The sequence below is a fragment of the Callospermophilus lateralis genome, chromosome 6 (genome assembly GCF_048772815.1).
Source record: "Callospermophilus lateralis isolate mCalLat2 chromosome 6, mCalLat2.hap1, whole genome shotgun sequence".
Classification (NCBI taxonomy): Eukaryota; Metazoa; Chordata; class Mammalia; order Rodentia; family Sciuridae; genus Callospermophilus; species Callospermophilus lateralis.
In genome coordinates this window covers 144,906,556-144,927,223 of record NC_135310.1, presented here as the reverse complement: position 1 = coordinate 144,927,223, position 20,668 = coordinate 144,906,556, and the positions used below count along the sequence as shown (strand labels likewise).

General features: G+C 35.1%; 1 protein-coding gene across 1 annotated transcript; it reads right to left on the bottom strand.

The window, feature by feature from the left end:
• Window positions 1-1,823: 1,823 nt before the first annotated feature.
• Window positions 1,824-20,260, bottom strand: Snrnp48 (small nuclear ribonucleoprotein U11/U12 subunit 48). The gene is made up of 9 exons (XM_076859174.1): window positions 20,061-20,260; window positions 16,948-17,061; window positions 16,619-16,679; window positions 15,546-15,620; window positions 10,178-10,366; window positions 9,310-9,431; window positions 5,387-5,475; window positions 4,723-4,887; window positions 1,824-2,450 (listed from the first exon to the last, which is right to left on the bottom strand). Exons 1-9 carry the CDS (start codon window positions 20,214-20,216, stop codon window positions 2,402-2,404), a joined length of 1,020 nt encoding a protein of 339 aa, XP_076715289.1. The 5' UTR covers window positions 20,217-20,260; the 3' UTR covers window positions 1,824-2,401.
• Between the last annotated feature and the right edge of the window lie 408 nt (window positions 20,261-20,668).

The following is a 20,668-nucleotide window of genomic DNA, read 5'->3' as shown; positions in this document are numbered from 1 at the left end:
AGGATGTTTGTGAGATCTTGTTTTTTGGATCATTGTGGAATTTGGCTACCTAACGTTGATTGATGCTATCAACTTTGGAGTATAACTAAGTGGTACCTAGATCCAGTGCGAGTTCAAGTTCATTTGTTGATCAGTGTAACAAAATGGTGGGTGTAAAACATTTAATATTTTGAATTTTATATAGTAGTTCAAGGAACTCTGGTGAACATTAGAACTCCTATGAAATGGCAAAGATTAGCATAATGTTACTCTATTTTAAAGGGGTTCGAAGTTCATAAACATTTATATAGAGGTTAAGAGCACTAATCTTCTAATGTTTGTTGTATTACTTGTATAATTGGGGAAATAGCTAAGTGGCTCTAAGGTCTTAACCGCCTCATACATAACTATCACTTATATCATTTAAGAAACTATGCCTAAGCACCTTGGGGATTCACAGTTTACTTTCAAGCAATACATAAGCAAGGGGCTAGGGTTGTGGCTCAGTGGAACAGCGCTCGCCTAGCATGCATGAGGCACTGGGTTCAACCACATAAAAATTAAAAAAAATATTGTACCCACCTACAACTAAATATATATATATATATACACATACACACACACACACACACACACATATATAAATGTATATATAAACAAATGTGTAGGGGTAAAAATCGAGTGTGGCCCCTGGAACAGGAAGCTGGATTGGAAGATTGGCTCCACCACTTTTTCTGAGAATTAGAGCAAGGTATATCACTCTGAGCCTTTGGTTCCTCATTTCCAAAATGGTGATAATAGTATTTTCACATTAGAATTTTATATGGCCTTAACATTACCATATCAAAAAAAAGGGTCCTAAATCCTTGCTTTTAAGACTTTAAAATCTGACTGTTGTATCTTCAGAAATTAAGTACAATGGCAGTAACAGAACTACATATTGGCAAGTGACCTATTGATTTCTGATTTATAAATCTAAGGGTGCTCTTCTATACCTGAAACCTAATAGTGGATCTGGTCCAAATCCAATCAACGTGTCAGTCAGTTACTCATTCAAATAGTAAGGTGTCATTTCTATTTGGAAATGAAATCTTTAACCTGGGTTTATAACATTCAGACTGTTGCCACTCAGACTTGAGCTGCAAAGTTTCACCAGAATGTTCTAATATATAATACAACTTACTAAAAGGAATGGATTACTGATGTACACAACAGGATCAATCTAAAAAAATCTGTGCAGTGGAAGAAGGCAGTATTTGCAGTATTCCTCACATGAATTCCAGAAAAGATACATCTAACCAGCGGAACAAAAAGCAGCTCTTTTGTTGCCCAGTGCTACAGGAAGAGGAACTGACTGGGAAAAGGGACAGAAGCGAACTTTGGGGGACAAGAGATTACTCGACATCTTGATTGTGATGATGGTAACACAGGAATACAAATTTGTCAAAACTCAATCAAATGAGTGCATTTTAATGTATGCACGCAGTATCTCAATACAACTGATTTACAAGACAAAATAATAGCATAGCTCTAATTAACAAGTGAAACATGAATACGTTCTTACTTTAAAAAAAATTTATTATAGATAAAGCTCAGGTTTCCTTTGATTACCCTCCAAATCCTGGTTCCCACCTCTAATTTCTCTTACCTGTATCTCCTTCCCCAGTCACTGTTATGAGTTTGGAATAAATTCTTCTGAACCTTTAAAAATATATTCACATACATTACAGCCGAAGGAAATTTTGTAGATATATACATGTAAATATATGTACGTGTATATATGTGAAAAAAAAATTATATATATATATATATATATATATATATATATATATATATATATATATCTTTTCATACAGCATTATTTCTGAGATCTGTTCACATTAATACAGATCTAGGTTATTTCTTTTACTGCAATGTAGTTTATCTATTCTATGACATACCATAGTTTTATTTAGCTAGGCCATTCCCCTTCCAATAGATATTTACATTGTTTTTCCCTATTATACTTCACCAATGTAGTGATAAAGAGTAGTTTATTTCCAGGGAGGAAACAGGGAAATAAATAGATGTTGTTCTAAGGCATCTTTAGCCTTATTGGTAAGGTTTAATATTTTTTACTATGAGAATGTATTAACATATAATTTATATATTTTAAGCACTGATTTTTCAAAAAAGAATTTTATAACATAAATTACCAAAAAGAATAAATCAATAATAAGAAGCAACCCATCTATTAAAATATAAGGAAAACACAGTTGTAGGGTGTAATAGAAAACTGTTTGAAGCGTAAGTATTTATTGAAAAATAATAAGCATTAAACAGATCATATAAACACATTCTCCTATGCAAAGCAATGACAACTAAAATATCAGCACACTGGTTATAATGACATACATAATTAATACATGCACAAACATTTCATTTATATTTTTTGCTTTCTTCTTTTATGACTATGATGTCTTTCCCCATCCCTGTAATGAAAGAAGTATGAAAATAAAGTATTATAAATGACACACACTTAAATATCAGAGCTTTAAAATAATAATGTTCTTTCATCATACATAAACCATTATAAGTTAAAACACACATTTAGAGCTAAACAGTAATTTTGAGAGAGTAAATAGGGCAAATCAATTATTAAAACCAAGAAACTGAAATAGGGATAAGAAAAATGGATTTATGCTTTAAAATTCCGGCTCTAAAATAAACTTTAAAAAGGAATGGATTATAGAAACGACACCTTATTATTTGAATGAGTAACTGACAGGTTGATTGGATTTGGACCAGATCTACTCTTAAGTTTCAGGTATAGAAGTTCACCCTCAGATTTATATGTATATGATATGGTAGACAACCAGAGATTCATTCTCAATAGAACATTAAAGTTAGAGAAAGACTTTAAAAATGAGTTTGAGGCCCTACCTGGCATCTTAGTGAAAATCACTGTCTCAAAATTTAATAAAAGGGGGCGGGGGGCTGGGGATGTAGCTAAGTGGTAGAACATTTGCCTAGCAAGCCATGAGGCCCTGATTTCAATTTTTAGAATGACCAAAAGAAAAAAAAATGTTCCCCAAAGTTCCTGATTTCCTTTATCTGACTCCTGTGTAAACTCAAGGGTGGATATCAAAGATCAGTCTTGCCTTAATAGGAAGTGTTTCCTGCTAATACTCAATTTATCTTCTATAAAGGAAAATTATTTCATGCTTAGATTTAGAGGACTTCTAATGTATTTAAGACTACAGAGATTGAATACAGATTAAAAATTACTTAAATAAAAGAGGCACTAACAAATTTGAAAGAAATGAAAGAGCACAATTTCTGATACGTAACCAAGTTAACTTGTGTTTGCATAAATTATATCACATGAATCAAAAGAGGACTAAATCCTAGCTAGCTCTAAACCCATGAACTGAATGACAGTAAAATAAGCAAAATTACCAATACAGAAAGCTACCAATGGCCCTGAAGAGATAGGATATCATTTGAAAACCTATTATTTGAAAAACACTGTGCTTTAATATAAAACCAAATAAGACATGGACTCTGCCTTCAAGAAACTTGGAGTACAGTAGGAAAAGTAAAGACCATTAAGTTCAAACACAAGTCTGTGCTAGGGAAGGTGGTGGCAAAATGCAAACCATAACTGGCTCCGCTTCAATGAGAACAAAAACCTTCAGGAGATGACAGAGCTGCTTTTAAAGAAAAAGGAAGAATTTAGCAAGTGGGCTTTAAAATCAAATCAAGCAGTAGGATACAAGGTGAAAAGGCATAGATATGATGAGGGGCCCTAAGTTATGTAGGCTGCCAGGGCCCAAGTTCCACATTCCATAGGGTCACAATACAAGATGTAGCAGGAGTCCTGATCCTGCAGCTGGTAAGAGCCACCAAAGTTCCTGATTTCCTTTACCTGACGCCTGAATTTTGCCCTTCAAGAGCTGTAAGAGGTAAATATTCACTCTGACAGAGGAGCAGGGATGGATTCATATCAGTAAGTTTACAGATAAGTAGAACTGTTAAGAAAACTACCATAATTTTCTAGATAGACAGCAACAGCGACAGAGTCCTATCTTCACACATATGAGGCACCTTCAGGTAGAACTGACAGTAATTCAGAAGTGACCGAGATGGTAAAGAATAAGGAAGGTGTATCTAAGATGACTGCTTGATTTCTGGCTTAGGTGAACAGATGAGGGTCATCCACTAATCAGAATAGGAATATTGGGAAAAGAGGTGCAGACTGAGGAAAACAAGTTCATATAGCCTGGATGAATGTAAAATCTAGATGGATGCCTCGTAAGCAGCTGGGCAATAAGTAGACCACAACTGATTTAATTTGTGTGGTGGGGTGGGTACTGAGGACTAAACTCAAGAGGGCTCTACCACTGAGCAATATTCCTGGCTTTTTTTCACTTTTTATTTGAGACAGAGTCTAGCTAAGTTGCCCAGGTTGGCCTCAAACTTGTGATCCTCCTGCCTCTACCTCCTGAGTATCTGGGATTATAGGCATGCGCCAACATGTCTGGCTAAATTTATTATTTTAGCATTAATATGTATTGTTCCCAGCTATCAAAATCATACCAATAAGGCCAAAATGAACTAATGTTAAGGTTTAACCCCTTTTCTCCAACTCTACACACCCTTCAACTAAGGAATTGGCAAGAAGAATAAGAAAGAACAAAGAAAGATAGATAGTAAGGAATAAGCAGAAGACAAATGTTAGATGCTACAGAGTTTTAGACTCACCTCTCTTTCCTTCTCCTTGACTCAGAGTTTTTATCCTTATCTTTATTTCTTTTTCTTTTATGTGGGCTCCTACTCCGATCCCTTCTATGTCGTGAACTCTCAGTATCCAAGTAGCTTCCACCAGACTGCCGTGAGTCTACTGAAGCTGATCGCCTTTCTTCATTTCTGAAACAGAGAGGAACAGCAATCAGCTTGTTTTACCACTGGTCTCCTCAGCACACACACACACACCAATCTAAAGTGCAATATTTCACATCACACCAATGACAGATGAGGGCTAAATATGCATAATCTTATATTCCATATAAGAGAATAGTCAAAAATAGCTGCTATAATATGCTTTATTGTTTAACTATTTTACTAATGTGGTTGTTTCCTCATAACTGTCCTCACGAAGATAGGCAATGTCATAAAATGATTCTAGTATGATTCTGAGAACTGACATTTACAAATGAGCATTTTAATGATTTATAGTATGCTACTAAGGCTCTTGAAAATACTAAAACATAATAATTACTGGTAAAAGATTAAAAAAAATAATATTTTAGGATTGGGAGTACAGTTCCATGACAGAGCATTTGCCTAGCATGTGCAAGGCCCTAGGTTTAAGCCATAAAAAAAAAAAAAAAAAAAAAATTATTTTTTTACCAATAAAGATACATACTTTTCAGCATCATCTTCTGCTTTTTCCTGTTCTTCCTGCCAATGGTTACTGAGTTCTTCCATGTGCACATTTATCACATCCCGAATCACCTTGGGAGATGAAAACACCCAATATCAGGTAAGAATATTGTTATAAAAATTACATCTAGGGCTGGGGATGTGGCTCAGTACTAGAGCACCTGCCTAGCTTGTACACGGCCCTGAGTTCAATCCCAACACTGCCACCAAAAAAAAAAAAAAAAAAAAAAAAAATTAAATTTCAGGCAAAAAGCCTGAAAAAGCTCTGCTAATGATGAACAGAAAATTTACTAAGAGCTATGATATAATAGACTATGAAATGAATGCATTTTAGAGAATATAAAAAGGGCACTGTCGAACTAGATTATGAATGACAGATGGAAGTATTATTTCAATGCTAAATTTGAAGTTGATAACTATGAATATGTAACAAAATAGCCTTATTCTTAGGAAATACATACTAAGAATTTAGGGATAAAGGACCATAATGGATGAAACTTACCCTTAAATCTTTCATTAAAAAAAAAAGGGGGGGGGCATACAGATAAAGACGGAGAAGGTAGAAAATGCACAGAAAGAAAAAGAGCAGTTCAAATGAGAAATACAGGGCCCAAATGTTAACAATGGGTAATCTGTGCAAAGAAAAAAAAATACAAGAGTTGTTTGTACCTTATCTGTATGTTAGAAAATATTTACAAATAATTTTTAGGCCTTCTAGTTAAGTCAAGATAGACAAATATATAAGACATTACTGTTATGTCACAGATACCTTTCCAGTCAGAATATAAATTCTTACTTTTTTTAAAAAAAATTATTTTAAATTGTGGACAAAATACCTTTATTTTATTTTATTTATTTTTTTTTATGGGGTGCTGAGGATCAAACCCAGTGCTTCCTAGGCAAGCAATCTACCACCAACCCACAACCCCAGACCCTAAATCTCTTACTTTTAAGAATCATTTGGTGGAAGCTGAGGCAAAAGGATTGAGTTCAAAGTCAGCCTCAGCAACAGTGAAGCACTAAGCAACTCACTAAGACCCTGTTTCTAAATAAAAATACAAAAAAGGGCTGGGGATATGGCTCAGTGGCTAAGTGCCCCTGAGTTCAATCCCCAGTTAGCAACCCCCAACCCCCTAAGAAAAAGAACCATTTGAAAGTTGTTTTTTTTTCCTAGTTTACCCACACCATCAAGCTCAAGAGTAGTCGTGGGAGAGGCAAAGATAAAACTAAACTAGAAGTGGACCTGTCTCTCATTCCTAATTAGGAAAGGTTTTAAGTAAAAAGGTATAGGGGACAGGCAATCTCAGAAACAAACACTATAATTCAGACCTGACTGCCTTTTTCCCACTTTAGGAAAACTTTCTATTAACAGCTTTCAAAGAAAAACAGGACAATGTCCAATCTCCTTACAAGGCCTTGAAAACCTCCATGATTTCACTATATCACACAGTAGAAGCCATCCTTGCCTCATACTGGATAATTCCTCAGAAGCCCTAAGCTCTGGCTATACCGCATTACTAACTGATTTCTGAAAAACTCTTGAACTTTACTTGCATTTAGTAATGCTAGTGCTTCCATCTGGGAAATCCTTATCGCCACTTCTCCTCCCACTGTATTCTCCTGTGGATAACCTAAGACAAGCCCCAGTCTAACCCAGTAGGTTAACAAGTGACACTGACCTGTAGTCAAATTCAAGCTCTAGCACTTTCTTAACAGCCCTCCAAGTTTCCTTGTCTGCTAAATCCATATGAGCTCCTTGAAGCCCACTGCATCCACAGAATCCATCTAGCACAGGTTCGCTTATTCCTTCTCCTCAAATGCACCTTCTCTGACACTCATACCAACCTTAGCTTTTAAGAAATATCACTCTTTCCTTCATACACTTTGATTTCACCTTTATTTTTAGCACTTAACACAATCTGTATTTTGAAATGTCTATTTCACTTGCTATACTATAAGCTCCTTTAGAGTGGGATCTATGGGCCATTCATTTTTACATACCTCAGAGCAGTGGCAAAAATACAGTATGTAATAGTAACTGTTAGCATGCAATTTTTTGCTGTAATTTGTCAAAATTCAGATTCTAATCAGAGCAAATAAAAAATATGTAGGACATGAATGAAGCTAGGAATGACCAGAGATAAAAACAAATCACTGAAAGATTTATAAATACGAAGTATTTACAGATGAAAAATATCTGGGTTCTACTTTCAAAACTACTGAGTGCAGCAGGAGGTGAACAGTGAATTGGGGGATAAATAAAACACAATGGCCATATGTTGGTAATTGCTGAAGTTCAGTGATGGGTACACAGGTTCCTTAGGCTATGCCATCACTTCAGCATATGTTTAAATATTCCCATAATACAAGGTTAACCAGGAAACTGTAAAGAAATCAACAGCAACATGATCAAAAGATCCTGAGAGAAGAAACAACGGATGTATCACCAAGTATTTGAATCACCAAGGTAGTATAACATGATCCAAGACCTCTATTAGAAGAGGTGAAGTCTAAAATACATCTCTAGTGACAAAAAAGAATAGAATAAAATTCAGTGCTGAGCTGTGTGGTACAGAATGTTAGTACAATAAACCACAAGACTGGGAAGTTATCTTCCATGTATGTATAATATGTAAAAATACATTCTACTGTCATGTATAACTAAAAAGAACAAATAAAATAAATAAATATACTATAGCAACACATGTATACTCAATTCACAAGAGCCAAACTTTGGAACCTACCTAGGTGTCCATCAAAGGATAAATGGATAAAGAAGATGTAGTATATATACACAATGGAGTTTTACTGAGCCATAAAGAAACATGAAATCATTTCATTTGCAGGAAAACAAATAAAACCAGAGACCATTATATTAAACAAAATAAGCCAAACTCAAAAAGTCAAGGGTCATATGTTTTCTTTCATAGGTGGAAGCCAGAGAGGAAAAGGAAAAGAACACAGGAGAGGGGGATCTCATGAATATCAAAAGGAGACCAGCAGAGTAGAGGAAAGGCAAACAAGGAGGGAGGAGGAAAGGGAAACACAGGGAATGATACTGGCCAAATTATGTTGCTGTATCCTGTGCATGCATGGATATGTTACAACAAATGCCACCATTATGTACAACTGTAATACACCAGTAAAAATGAGGTCAGATTATACGTCTCTGTAAAGAAGAACTCTTTAAATAATAAAAAATAATAAAGAAATTAAGATTTCATGAGGAAAATATTTGTAGAGTCTGGGCAATGCAATTCATGTACCCAAAATATTCATAAACTCTACTCATTTCATGACATCTGAAAATAAATCTAGATACACACCAGACTGATTCATTAATTTACACCAAGACACTCTTAAACCCATATATTTAATAAAGTATGTAAAAGCACATTAAGATTTGTTTAAAAAAAAAGATAATAGCTAATATTGAGAAATTTGTGTTCTTGTGCATCATCTCAATTCTCATAACCCTGCAAAGTTTGTACTATTACAAAATGAAAAAAAATTGAATCTAAAAAGCTCAAATAACTTGTACAACTCACAAAGTCAATGATAAACAGCAGAATCAAAACTGAAGTAAAGGTCTGTGGAATACCAAAATTCCTTCTCTTATCACAGTATAATACTACTTTCTCAAATGCAGCTACTTTTTGAGATTACACCACCTCTTTATTTGTTTACATATCTATTTATTTACTTACGTATCCTGAAAAGCCTTTGCCTGGTAAAGGGTGGGTCTGAAATTAACAGGGCAAATACACATCAATCGTGATCACCCAGAAAATACTTTCTTTCAGAAAACCTCCAAGAAATTGAAGAAATCCATAGAACAGATTTTGAAAACCATTCAAAAGAAGTTTTTCTTCTCAACAAAGTTTTCTATTATTATATGAAACTTACCTCAGTATATGATTTCTTGGTTATGTGAACATTCTTAGCTCTATAGGACTGGCGCCTTCTTTTATAATCTCTCACTTCTGCCAGGATTTCAAGGTAAGATTTTGGACTTTTTCGACTATTATCTAATGAAAGAATAAAATAAAATTATTATATCATTAAGAGCTTTTAAATTCATAAGAATTAGAAGGTAGGAACACCACAATCCCATCCATTCATGTGTGTGTGTGTGTGTGTATGTGTGTGTGTGTATGCATATATATAGATGGATGGATGAATATGTGTATTTTTTTTTTTAATTACTGGGATCAAATTCAGGGCCTCATACATGCTTAGGCAAGTGATCTACCACTAGCTACATTTCCACATCTCCACGTCTTTTTTTGTTTGCTTTGAGATAGGATCTAAGTTACCCAGGCTGGTCTCAATTCATGGTATCCCTGCCTCAGATTCCCAATTAGCTGAAATGCACCACTGTGCCCATCATTATCTTATAGTTCATCATGTTTCAAGGTAGAGCACAAAACCCCTATAAATTCTGCATTATATAGATACATGGGCTGTTTTATATCATTCCTCTTTTCTAACCTTTAATTGAACATAAGAGTTCTTAGATCCAGAGATTAAAGTAAGAGCACAGTTTAAGTAACTGTGCTTAAGTAACTTACAGAAGGAAAATATGCTTAATATCTTCAGTCACAGGAAAACTTTATCTACTAAGTAAATATATTTATATGTCAATACCACATGATAAAAAAACCACCTTGCTCCAACTCAAAGTGGCATGATAATAAAATCAGATTAATAACAATCATAGATTTATAGGAGGGGGTGGCAAATTGAAATGTAAAGTATGATATTCATCTCAAACCTTGATTAACTTTGGCAGCTAAGTCTACAAAGAGATCACTATCATTTTCAATGATTTGAGAATCAGAGCGCTTTTTCTTTGTCTCTTCGACGACAAAATCATAAAGGGCAAGACGATCAGCTTGGGTTAGATCACAAACAAATCGTTTATGATTCAGAGGAACTTCAACAGGCAATGAAGAATACATTCCTAAAGTAAAAATAAAACCACAAGAATAAACAATACATGAAGCATTATGGACTTAAAATCTACTACTTTTTAATAGATTAAAAATGTGCTATAATAATACAATATTAATACAAATTATTTTTATATAGCAATCCCTAATTACACAAAATATCAATTTATATGATAAGCAATAAACAATGACTATCCTAAATGCTACTCCCACAGAAAATATGTATCACAGATGTTTGCTATTCTCTCCAAGGATGTTAAATCCCATGAAGGCCTGCAGTAATAATCACATACACACACATACACACACATACAAAATTAGTTCATAAAGAAAACCTTCTTCTTCTTTCATGTTTGTGTGTATGCCTGTGTGTATTTGTATGTGTGTGTGGTGGGTCTTGCTATGTGGCTAGGCCTCAAACTCCTGGGCGTAAGGGATGCTCCTGCCTTGGCTTCTCAAGTAGTTGAGCCCACAGATATACACTACCACACCCAGCTAAGAACATCTTTTGGGTAACCATTTCTGAAAGACCACCCATATTATAAAAGAAGATATTACTTTATGTATACATGATTTTCCTCATAGAAGTTGAAAAAAATGTTTTCAATGGGTAATACACATTGTAGACCCTTTGAAAATAAACTACAGATATGAAAATATGTAAAAATAAAATGTCTTATTTGTTTAAGACATCAAGCTAGATGTTCAATATTCTAAACCCATCCCACTGTGCAATGACTTAGAGCTAGGGATCAAAAAACAATTTAGTAGAAATCCCAAACTTGTTCAGACCAAAGAAAGATCTATTAAACTGACACTAAACTACTTTTAATTTCCTGAGGAGACAGCATAATGGCTTAACCAAATTAACTGAAATAAGGTAACAGCAGTGCCCCCTGACAATTACAGATCTCTCTCAATTCTGCTCATTAATGAAAAAAGTAAATACAATACCTGGATGTGATGTATTAAAACACTGAAGAAATTTTTTGTTTTGAGATTCAAATGTTCTCAAAGAAATAAAATTATTGTAACTGTAAATAAAGCAATTTAAAACAATTCTTTCTAGACTTCGTTATTCACTAATGCAAACAAAGAACAAGTACTACCAAAGGAATACTTCCGTTGTTTGCTAGGTTAGCTTACTAGGTGATCTTAAAGTGGTACTGTGACTCAAAGACAATGTCAAATAAATAGCTCTTCCCAGATATGTTAGATAGATTAAAATCTAACTTCATTAACTTCTTAGGTTAAGAGGTGAAAGAAGGACTCAAGAGCATACTATGAGCTAACAGGCATTATAACAAAAGAAGAGATGCTTTTCCTTTGTCCACAAATTATGTAGAGCTGCATGGAATCTGAGGCTATGGTTTAACCGCTATGGATGATACAAGGCCATTTTTACTAGCCAAGGGATTCGGGTTAACCAGGAAGGGTTCCTTTACAAAGTTAATCAATTTTGTTCTAATGTTGGCAGGCACTAGGAAATGCCCCTTTATGTAGCCAGTTATTAAGACATTTAATTTTATAATATAAAATTGGCTTTGATAAGCAAATTTCTTTGAATATGGACCATAAAAATCTAGGAGATTAGAAAACAATGATATATTGCAAACAAGCTCCTCATAAACTATTGCCTGTTATCTTTTTAAACAAAAAAAAAAAGAGTACATAATTTTCTCCTTAAAACATTTTGGAGTTTTCTTTGATTTATTCATCTTAAATTTCTTTACAGTAAAGACTGAAAACTTCTTGAAATTCAACCAAGATTTCAAATTAAAGACTATAATATTGTGACAGCTATGAAGATAAAGTTGAGAAGTTTGATACTTTTAAAAGGATATCATTTGCAAAAAGGATACTGCATATCTTTAAATAAGGAGTACATTCAGGTTTCTAATTCCTCTTTATACTCACCCCAATTACTGAAAAAGAAAAAGTACAGGAAAGGTTAAGCAACAAACTGCATTCAAATCTTTTAGAACACAGATATTTGTGACAAAAGAAAAAAGAATAAACACTTATATACTCTTGGCATGTACATAAAATGTAAATTTTCAAAATGTTAAGTTTCAATATGATTTGTAATTGTCATAATTCTTTTTTTTGTAGTTTTTAAAAAATGTGATAAAATAACATAAAATTCCCCTTTTAACCATTTTCAAGTGTACATTTCAGAGACACAAGGTACAATCACACTTTTGTGCAACCATCAACTCTATCTTTTTCATCATCATAAAATAAAACTCTACTTCTTATGTAACTCTATTCTCATTCTTCCTTGTTAAATAATTTTGCCATCACAGTGCATCTTAAATGTATGACATTAAATATCAGTAAGAGATATTGCTTCAACATTACAAACTTGGAATTTTACAAAAACAATTCCCTGACAATAAAGACAAAAAAATTAAGGCCCACAGAAGTCAAATGACTTGCCCAAAGTGTCACAGCTGGAAAAGATCTAGTCTAAAGCCATTCTATCTTGTCTCTTTAAGGTTCTTTTATACACTGATCTTTGAATCTCAGTCATTCTCGCATTTCATGAAGTATAGCAATTTCAACATTTAATATTATAGAAAAATGTGAAGAACTAAATATAGAAATATTATTTATGACTGAAATTGATATCTTGGTTATAAAATTAACCACTATAATTAAATCTGAAAGTAAGTATGCAGATTTAAAGCCTGTTCAAGCTTGCACAAAGGTTAACGGATTAAAAATTCTGTATCCTGAGTTCAAGCCTGATATAACCAGAGAAATGAAAGTACACATGCAACCTTGCAAAAAACTTAGTTTAGTGTATATTAAAATAAAATAATATTTACATAGGGAAGTGCAAAATGTTTCATGTTAGTCATTCTCTCTTCAACGTATATAAATCAGTAAAAAGATATTTCAGGACATATTTTTGTCTTGTGGAAAAAGGTTTTAAAACATCTAAAACTTCAGTGGGCCACAAAAATAATGTGTTGAGAAATTATAGAACAAAACACAGGATATTTAAAAAAGGTTTAAAAACAGGGGCTGGGGATGTGGCTCAAGCGGTAACATGCTCGCCTGGCATGTGTGGGGCGCTGGGTTCGATCCTCAGCACCACATAAAAATAATAAATACAAAGATGTTGTGTCCACCAAAAACTGAAAAATAAATATTAAAAAAAATTCTTTTAAAAAAAAAACAGGGTTACAGATCATATAAAAATAGTTCTAATAAAAAATCTTAATTTAACATAGTGTAAGAGGCCAGGTAAGGTGCTTCACCCCTATAATCCCAGTAATTTTGGAGGCTGAGACAGGAGGATTACGAGTTTGCGGTCAGCTTAAGCAACTCAGCAAAACCCTGCCTCAAAACAAAAACATAAAAAGGGCTGGAGGTATATAGCTCAGTAGTAGAGTGCCCCTAGGTTCAAACCCCCAAACCATCAAAAGCAATTACAATAAATAAATAGAAGTTCAAACAACTGAAAGTTCTTAATTATGTAATGAAAAAATTCAAAGTAATTCTTTGCTTTTGTGATTTAACTAAACACAATGTCTACTAAATCTGTCTTACTATCCAGTTATTTAAATTTATAAACATGGGACATTTTATAAATTATTCATTCATTTCATTATACTAATATTGCTTTCTCTACATTAATTTTCACTTAGAAAATAACAGCTACCAATGATTTTAACTAGGGCTAGTTTAGCATTTATTATCTCTGTCCCTCTAAACGAACCTATAATTTTATACTATAGATAAGAAATAAAAAAATTCAAAAGAAGTTGTCATTTGTTTGACACTAAGCAGTTAGCTTAAATTCTTTAAACTGGGCTTTCACAAAATAGAATAAATAGTGAACAGCACTGTTATGAGTATATTAATTTGAAGTTTGTGATATTCTTCCACAATTGGTATTGAAGACCTTTAGAAAGAGTTTGTTTCCTATCTATAACATGCAAACACTGGGGTAGATGAACACCAAGTGCTCTTTCAACTCTACAATAAATTCAATAAACCTATTAACCAGTTAAGAGTCATATAAAATCTTTTAAAAGTTAACCCCCCCTTAAAAAAAAAAAAAAAAAAACCTATGCTTTCTTATTGGTCTATTAACTAAGCAAGGACTGCAGGTAGAATCAACAACAGAGGTCAAGAAAGGTTTGATGGTCATAGCTCAGTAGTCAGCTGTCCAAGTAAGATGAGAGTCAAATGTCTCCCTCAAAGGTTTAAAAAAAAAAAAAAAAAAAAAAAAAAAAAAAAAAAAAAAACCACCTGGAATTAAGCTTACAGACATGAAAGTAGGATCTTCAAAGCATGAATTTTTTAAAAATATGTTTCTGGCTATTGGCAGATAATAATAAGATAAATAGGCTAAGGGCAAGATGGTCTCCCTCCTGAAGCTACAGTGCAACTCAGAGCACAATGTTTGGTAGACACCCTGAACTTCAACAAGAGAAGACCAACCAAGACTACGGCCTGGTAAGAAAGAAGAAAAACAGAGCAAGTAACCTAGAGGATGTTCAAAGACAGCTTAGAAATCCTTATAAGAGAAACCAGTCATCCTTTGGTTAGATGTTCACATATCTCAGTCCAAAAATCTAAATTCTTTGTTAGCTTTACTTCTTATAGGTAAAATTTTCTTTGATTTCCTAAAAGTGCAGGCTTAAAATTTTATTCTTGTATCTATTAAAGTCCTAGGCAGAAACTCTTTAATGCAACTCCAAAGCTGGCATGAAAAGATACACAAAACCTCCAAGATTACATGTAAAACATTGTTGGTGCTTTTTTCTGAGGAGGGGATCCCTAGCACTCATCATTTCAAAGGAGTCCAAGATCTAACTTTAAAATTATACTTAACAGGGTCATGTTAAGGGCAGCTGTATGTGGAGGCTAATTTCTTTTAGCCTAAGCCTTTCCCTTTACACAACATTTTAACAGTCTCAAATGAGAACTCTCAGGGCAAGATCCAATAGAATTTATTTACTAAATAATAACTTTAAAAAAAATTATCCATAAGGCAATCTCACCTATTAAGTAAATGGGAAATATGTAATAAATGATGTTGAAACAAAGCAGATTAGCTGAACATTAAATGTAAAACTTAACCTTTTCCATGTAACTATTTCACAAGGTTTTAGTAATGTTCTTGTGAGAAAAAAATTTGATCCATTAGTTAGCTCAAACTGTGAGGTCACTTACTTTGATTGTAACAATCACCATCTTTGCCAACTGCATTTCTAGCTTGTTTAATTATCTGGAATTGTGAGTCCTTATCTGTCAAAAATATAAAATCAAATCCACACATTACAAATCATCAGTGTTCACAATTAAATGATTACCAGGTTTCTAGTCTAAGTTCTTTGGGCATACTGACAAACCTTCCAGCAACATAATGGATGAAACATCCATATTACTGCCTCCATAATCTGAATACAGAATTCTTCAGTTCTTTCTAGGGGCCAGGAAGTGGCCAGACTTCAAGCAGTTCAGAAAACACTATAATCAGGCATACAGGAATAGCAGCTACAAGTTTGAGCAACCAATGATATCTAACATTTTTCTGAAGCTCAGTTAAGTGCCAGGCACTATTTTTATTATATTCACATATAATTTAATCCTCAAAGTGCTTTTGTCATCATCCCTGATTTATAAGGAAATTTAGAAAACAGACGAGTGAATTACCTTACTAAAAGACACACATAAATTAGTGAAAAAACCAAGAGTTGAATCAGAGCATTCTATTTATCCTGAGTCCAAGACTTTACATATGCTATGAGTACCTGGAAAACATTTCCATTTTCACTCTTTTCAATTTGTGTTGTGTACTTAGATTTTTGTTATAACCTAGAAAGATCTATGCCACTGCATAAAGTTTTTCAGAGTTTTTCACTGCATATTAACATAAGCCTGATCTTTAAATTTTAGATTACATGAATGTTTCACTGTTTAACTAATGTATATTAGTTACTGGGGTTTAAACCCAGGGGCACTCTACCACGGAGCCATCTTCAGCCCCTTTACTTTTATTCTGAGAAGGGTATCTCATTAAGCGGCCCAGGTTAGCCTTGAACTTGCAATCCTCCTGCCTCAATCTCCTAAATAGCTAGGATTATAAGTGTGCAGCACCACCCCGATCAATTTTACATCTCTTAATGTATTAAATGTCCTTCTCAATCATAAACATGTTCATAAAATTCATCCTTTTGATAATTCAAAAATGAAAAATTAATAACTAGATTTTTAAAATTATCATCTAATAATTTAATACTTACTCAAAGTAATTGAAGGAATTTTCAGATTCTCATAGAAAAAATCAGGATTATACATTTCATCCTAAACAGTAAAAAAACAAAAAACAGTGTTCTTGAGGACCAGATAATTGATTATTTTAAGATTTGACAAAAACTTATAGGTTAGTACCACTTAAATATTTCTCACAATAATTTGTAAAATTAGGCAAGAATCTTCCTATCCACAAATAGGCAAATAAGGACTGATATTTATATACCTTCTCAATATCATGAATTTATTAATGCATAACTTACATTATATGTGTGTGTGTATGAAAGAGAGAGAGAGAAATGATTAAATATATTGGTACCTCTTCTTCCTTGGTATAACCCAGTTTCCTCAATCTACAAGATTCCATGTGCTTTGCTAAAGATGATTTTGGCATGTGATGATTGGAATCATAAGGACATATCACAACTTCATCCTATAAAAAGCAAAAGAAGAAAAAGGTACGTAATATTTTAAAATAATTATATCATTAAATATTTACTACTTGATTAAGTGGTACTATCTAGTATCTAGTATCCTCTTCTGCTGGCCTCTCAACTCCCACACGGGTGTGTTTGTATTAAAATAAACAAATTCCCTCAATCCCCTACCTCCTAAAGCCTCTGCCCTCTCTCTACCCCTTTGAAGATTAACTCTTCAAAAGATACGATTATACTCAATGTCTCAACAACCTCAGCTATGGCCATGCCTCAGTTGCTGCCACCGACACTTCACTGATACCATGCACAAGTTTCTTGCTACTAAAGCCAAAGAACACGTCATAGTCCTTAAAATAACTGGACTCTCAGAAAATGACAATCCACTTGTCCATTTTTTCCATCCTGATACATTCTATATGTTCTTTTCACCTCTCTGGCAACTTCTTGGTCTCCTCTAAAAACACGCATTCCTATTCTTTTTGTCCCCCTTTACATGATTCACATAAGTCTACTAGTGTACTGCTGCCATTAGATATAAGCTTACTAACAAGATCTTTTTTTTTTTAAAAGAGAGAGAGAGAATTTTTTAAAAATATTCAGCGGACACAACATCTTTGTTTGTATAGGGTGCTGAGGATCAAACCCAGGCTGCACGCATGCCAGGTGAGCACGCTACCGCTTGAGCCACATCCCCAGCCCACTAACAAGATCTTATAGCTTCAATTCTCACCATACAGTAATGACTCCTCAAATCTAGATTATGAGACCTGTTTCTCCCTTGAGTACATTATATGAAAAACATTAAACATTCAACGTGAACAAAAATAAAGTCATTATATTCATGGTCTCCTAACCCCCATATCTGTTCCTCAATTTCTTCCTACTTCAGCGAAAGGTCCCATCTATTGAAGCAAGAAACTACCGCTTCTCCCTTGTCACCCATAGCTAATTGACAGTCTTGTCAATTTTATCCCTAAATATCTCTGAAATTCTCCACATGCTCTATCCCCACTGCCACTTCCCTAACGCAGAATATCAGGATTATAACAGCTACTTCCTAACTACTCTCTATCTCTGCTTCCATTCTTGACATACTCCACTCCATTATCCTCACTGTGCCTAGAGTTTGAAACATCAGCTCTGACACGTAATAGCTAAGACATTGGGTAAGAAACCTTTTACATCAGTTTCCTCATCCATAAAATGTAAATAGCAGGGCCTCTTTCACAAAACTATTGTGGAAATTAAATGAATGATATATGAATTTCTACACATAAAGCATTCAAACAGGGCTGAACATAGTAAGTGTTCAATAAATATAAGCAGTTAACAGCATTTTGCTAAAAGGCAAATATGATTTTGATATGCCCTGGCTTAAAATGTTTCTATGCCTTTCTCACTACTCTGATTAAAAAAAATATCTATAAACTCTTTAATAAGACAAGTACCTTTAGAGTCTGGCCCTGCCCATCATCATCATTCTCCATCTCCACACCCTGAGCTGTCACTATCTTCAACTACTTGAGAGTTTCTGATCTGGTCACTCACTTGTGTCTCAACTTCTGCACATGCTGGTCATACTTCCTCTGTGCTTCACCTAGGTTTTATTTATCAGCTTAGAATTTGCTTTGTTTAGGAAACCTTTGCTGACCCACTGCAGCCCCAAATAACCTGTACTATAGCAATCACATCATAATGCAATAACGATTTCTCTGTATTCCTCCTCACCACCACCAAACAAGTGTCAGTGCTGTTCATTGAACCACAGTGTTAAAACATGACAGAAAAGTAGAGCTTAACTATCCGGATTGTATCTATTCTAGGAGTTACTCTCTTGAATAAGATACTGGATTTGCAAAAGTTAAATGCACACCCACAGCTTACTGTCAGAATATGGGAATTTTACAAAGAAGTTTTAAAAATACAACATAGCAATTAAGAATACACACTTCAGGAGTCAAAAAGCCTGAGTTCAAATCCTAACTGCTGTTTTGTACCAATGTATCCTTGAACGAATTACCACCTCTGTTCCTCATTTATAAAATGTTACCAATGTACAGTTATGATTATTAAACAAGGTAACTGTATAATAAGTAGCATATATCAAGTGCTATTTAAATATTAAGGAACTCAATTTTACTGCACTGCTGAGTAAACAATGGTATAGGAAAGCTTTGGCAGGCCCCACTTGATGGTTTCAAATATCTCTCCACATGAACAATGAAGTTTAAAACACTTCCACTGCGTTTCTAACACAATAAACAGTGACTGGTTTATATATAAATCAAATATACTTAAATGCTTCTGGGGAATCAGATATGTGACTTAACCGCCCCCCACCCAAGAGAAATCATTACAACATAGTAAACCCAGAAATTCCTCCACTATGGACCACAATCCTTCATTCTAATCCACCAAAAACAAAGACAAAACAAAATTCAGGATTGTTCACTAGCAGACGCTGCCTACATTTAAAAAACCAATTCTACCGTTCAAGTGAGTTTGCTAGTTATCATCTCTTAGTGACATCCTTTAATAATCCCAGAACCGATGCTGTCCCAAACAGAAGGGTCCAGTTTTAAGGGAGAAAAAGGTGAACAGGTGAACTTCCAGCTCTTCTGACACCAAATCTGGTGCAACTGCAGAATCCTATGACAGATGACAAAGCAAATCTCCAAACCCCCGCAGGCATCACTGAGGCCCATTGGCTTATTTCCTAAGCGCGAGATGCGCATTTCCCTCCTTCAACCCACAGTTACGCTGGAGAAGAGCCGCAGCGGGGGGCGCAATGGAGCGTTCAGGTGGCCAAGGTGCCCCAGCCCGGCACCCGGGGGCGTCAGGGCTGCTCCGGGGCCTGGGCGCCCCCCACGGCTCTGCAAACCAAGGGGCCTCCTACGCCCTTCCCTTCGCAGCACCCTGCGCCTTATCTCCCACGGCCAGAGCGGACCGCGCGGGCGGACAGTCCCCGGAAAGGCCCGGCGACCGCGCCCCTCACCTCCGCCGCCTTCTCTTCCCCGGGGTCCAGCTGATCTAGGCTCCAGCCCAGGGACGCCGTCACCTCCTCCAGCGTCCTGCAGCAGCTCTCCACAAACTCGCTCAGCTCCTCCTGCAGCCTCCGTCTCTCCTCCAGGGGAGGAGGTTCGTCCTCCATGGCGTGGCCCACCCGCAAGGAGGAAGTGACCGAATAGTCCGCCGCGCGCGGGGGCCTCTGGGAACAGTGGGCAGGGCTATGAGCCACGTGACTCAAATGGCCTATAGAGAAGCGCTCCAGGGAGGCCGGGATCTGTCACTTGGAAAGACTGCCTTTGCCCTGCTCCTGGATGCGTATGCCTCTGGCTTTCCCAGAATAGCATTGCTCCTCTTAAACTTTTTTAGAAAAAGAAAAAATACTTAAATCGACAGAAAAGTTTAAATAGTACAAGGAGTGTTAATATATTCCTCCAGCTCATTAATTGTTAACAATCTGCCACGTTTGATTTCTCTAGGTCTCGTTTCTCCACACTCCAAGCCCCACACACTTATTTCTTGCTCATTTCTTTGCAGATTTTTCTCCCCCCGGAAAAAAAAAAAAAATGTTAGTGTGCATGTTCTCAGAACATTTTC

What these genes read in the sequence shown, in the direction of transcription:
- Snrnp48 (XM_076859174.1), bottom strand. Translation starts at nt 20,216, where the DNA reads ATGGAGGACGAACCTCCTCCCCTGGAGGAGAGACGGAGGCTGCAGGAG. An exon ending in GCAGAAGATGATGCTGAAAA is followed by an intron (nt 4,888 to 5,386) that starts GTATGTATCTTT and finishes TCTCTGTTTCAG; the next exon opens with AAATGAAGAAAGGCGATCAG. An exon ending in TCAAGGAGAAGGAAAGAGAG is followed by an intron (nt 2,451 to 4,722) that starts GTGAGTCTAAAA and finishes CTTTCATTACAG; the next exon opens with GGATGGGGAAAGACATCATA.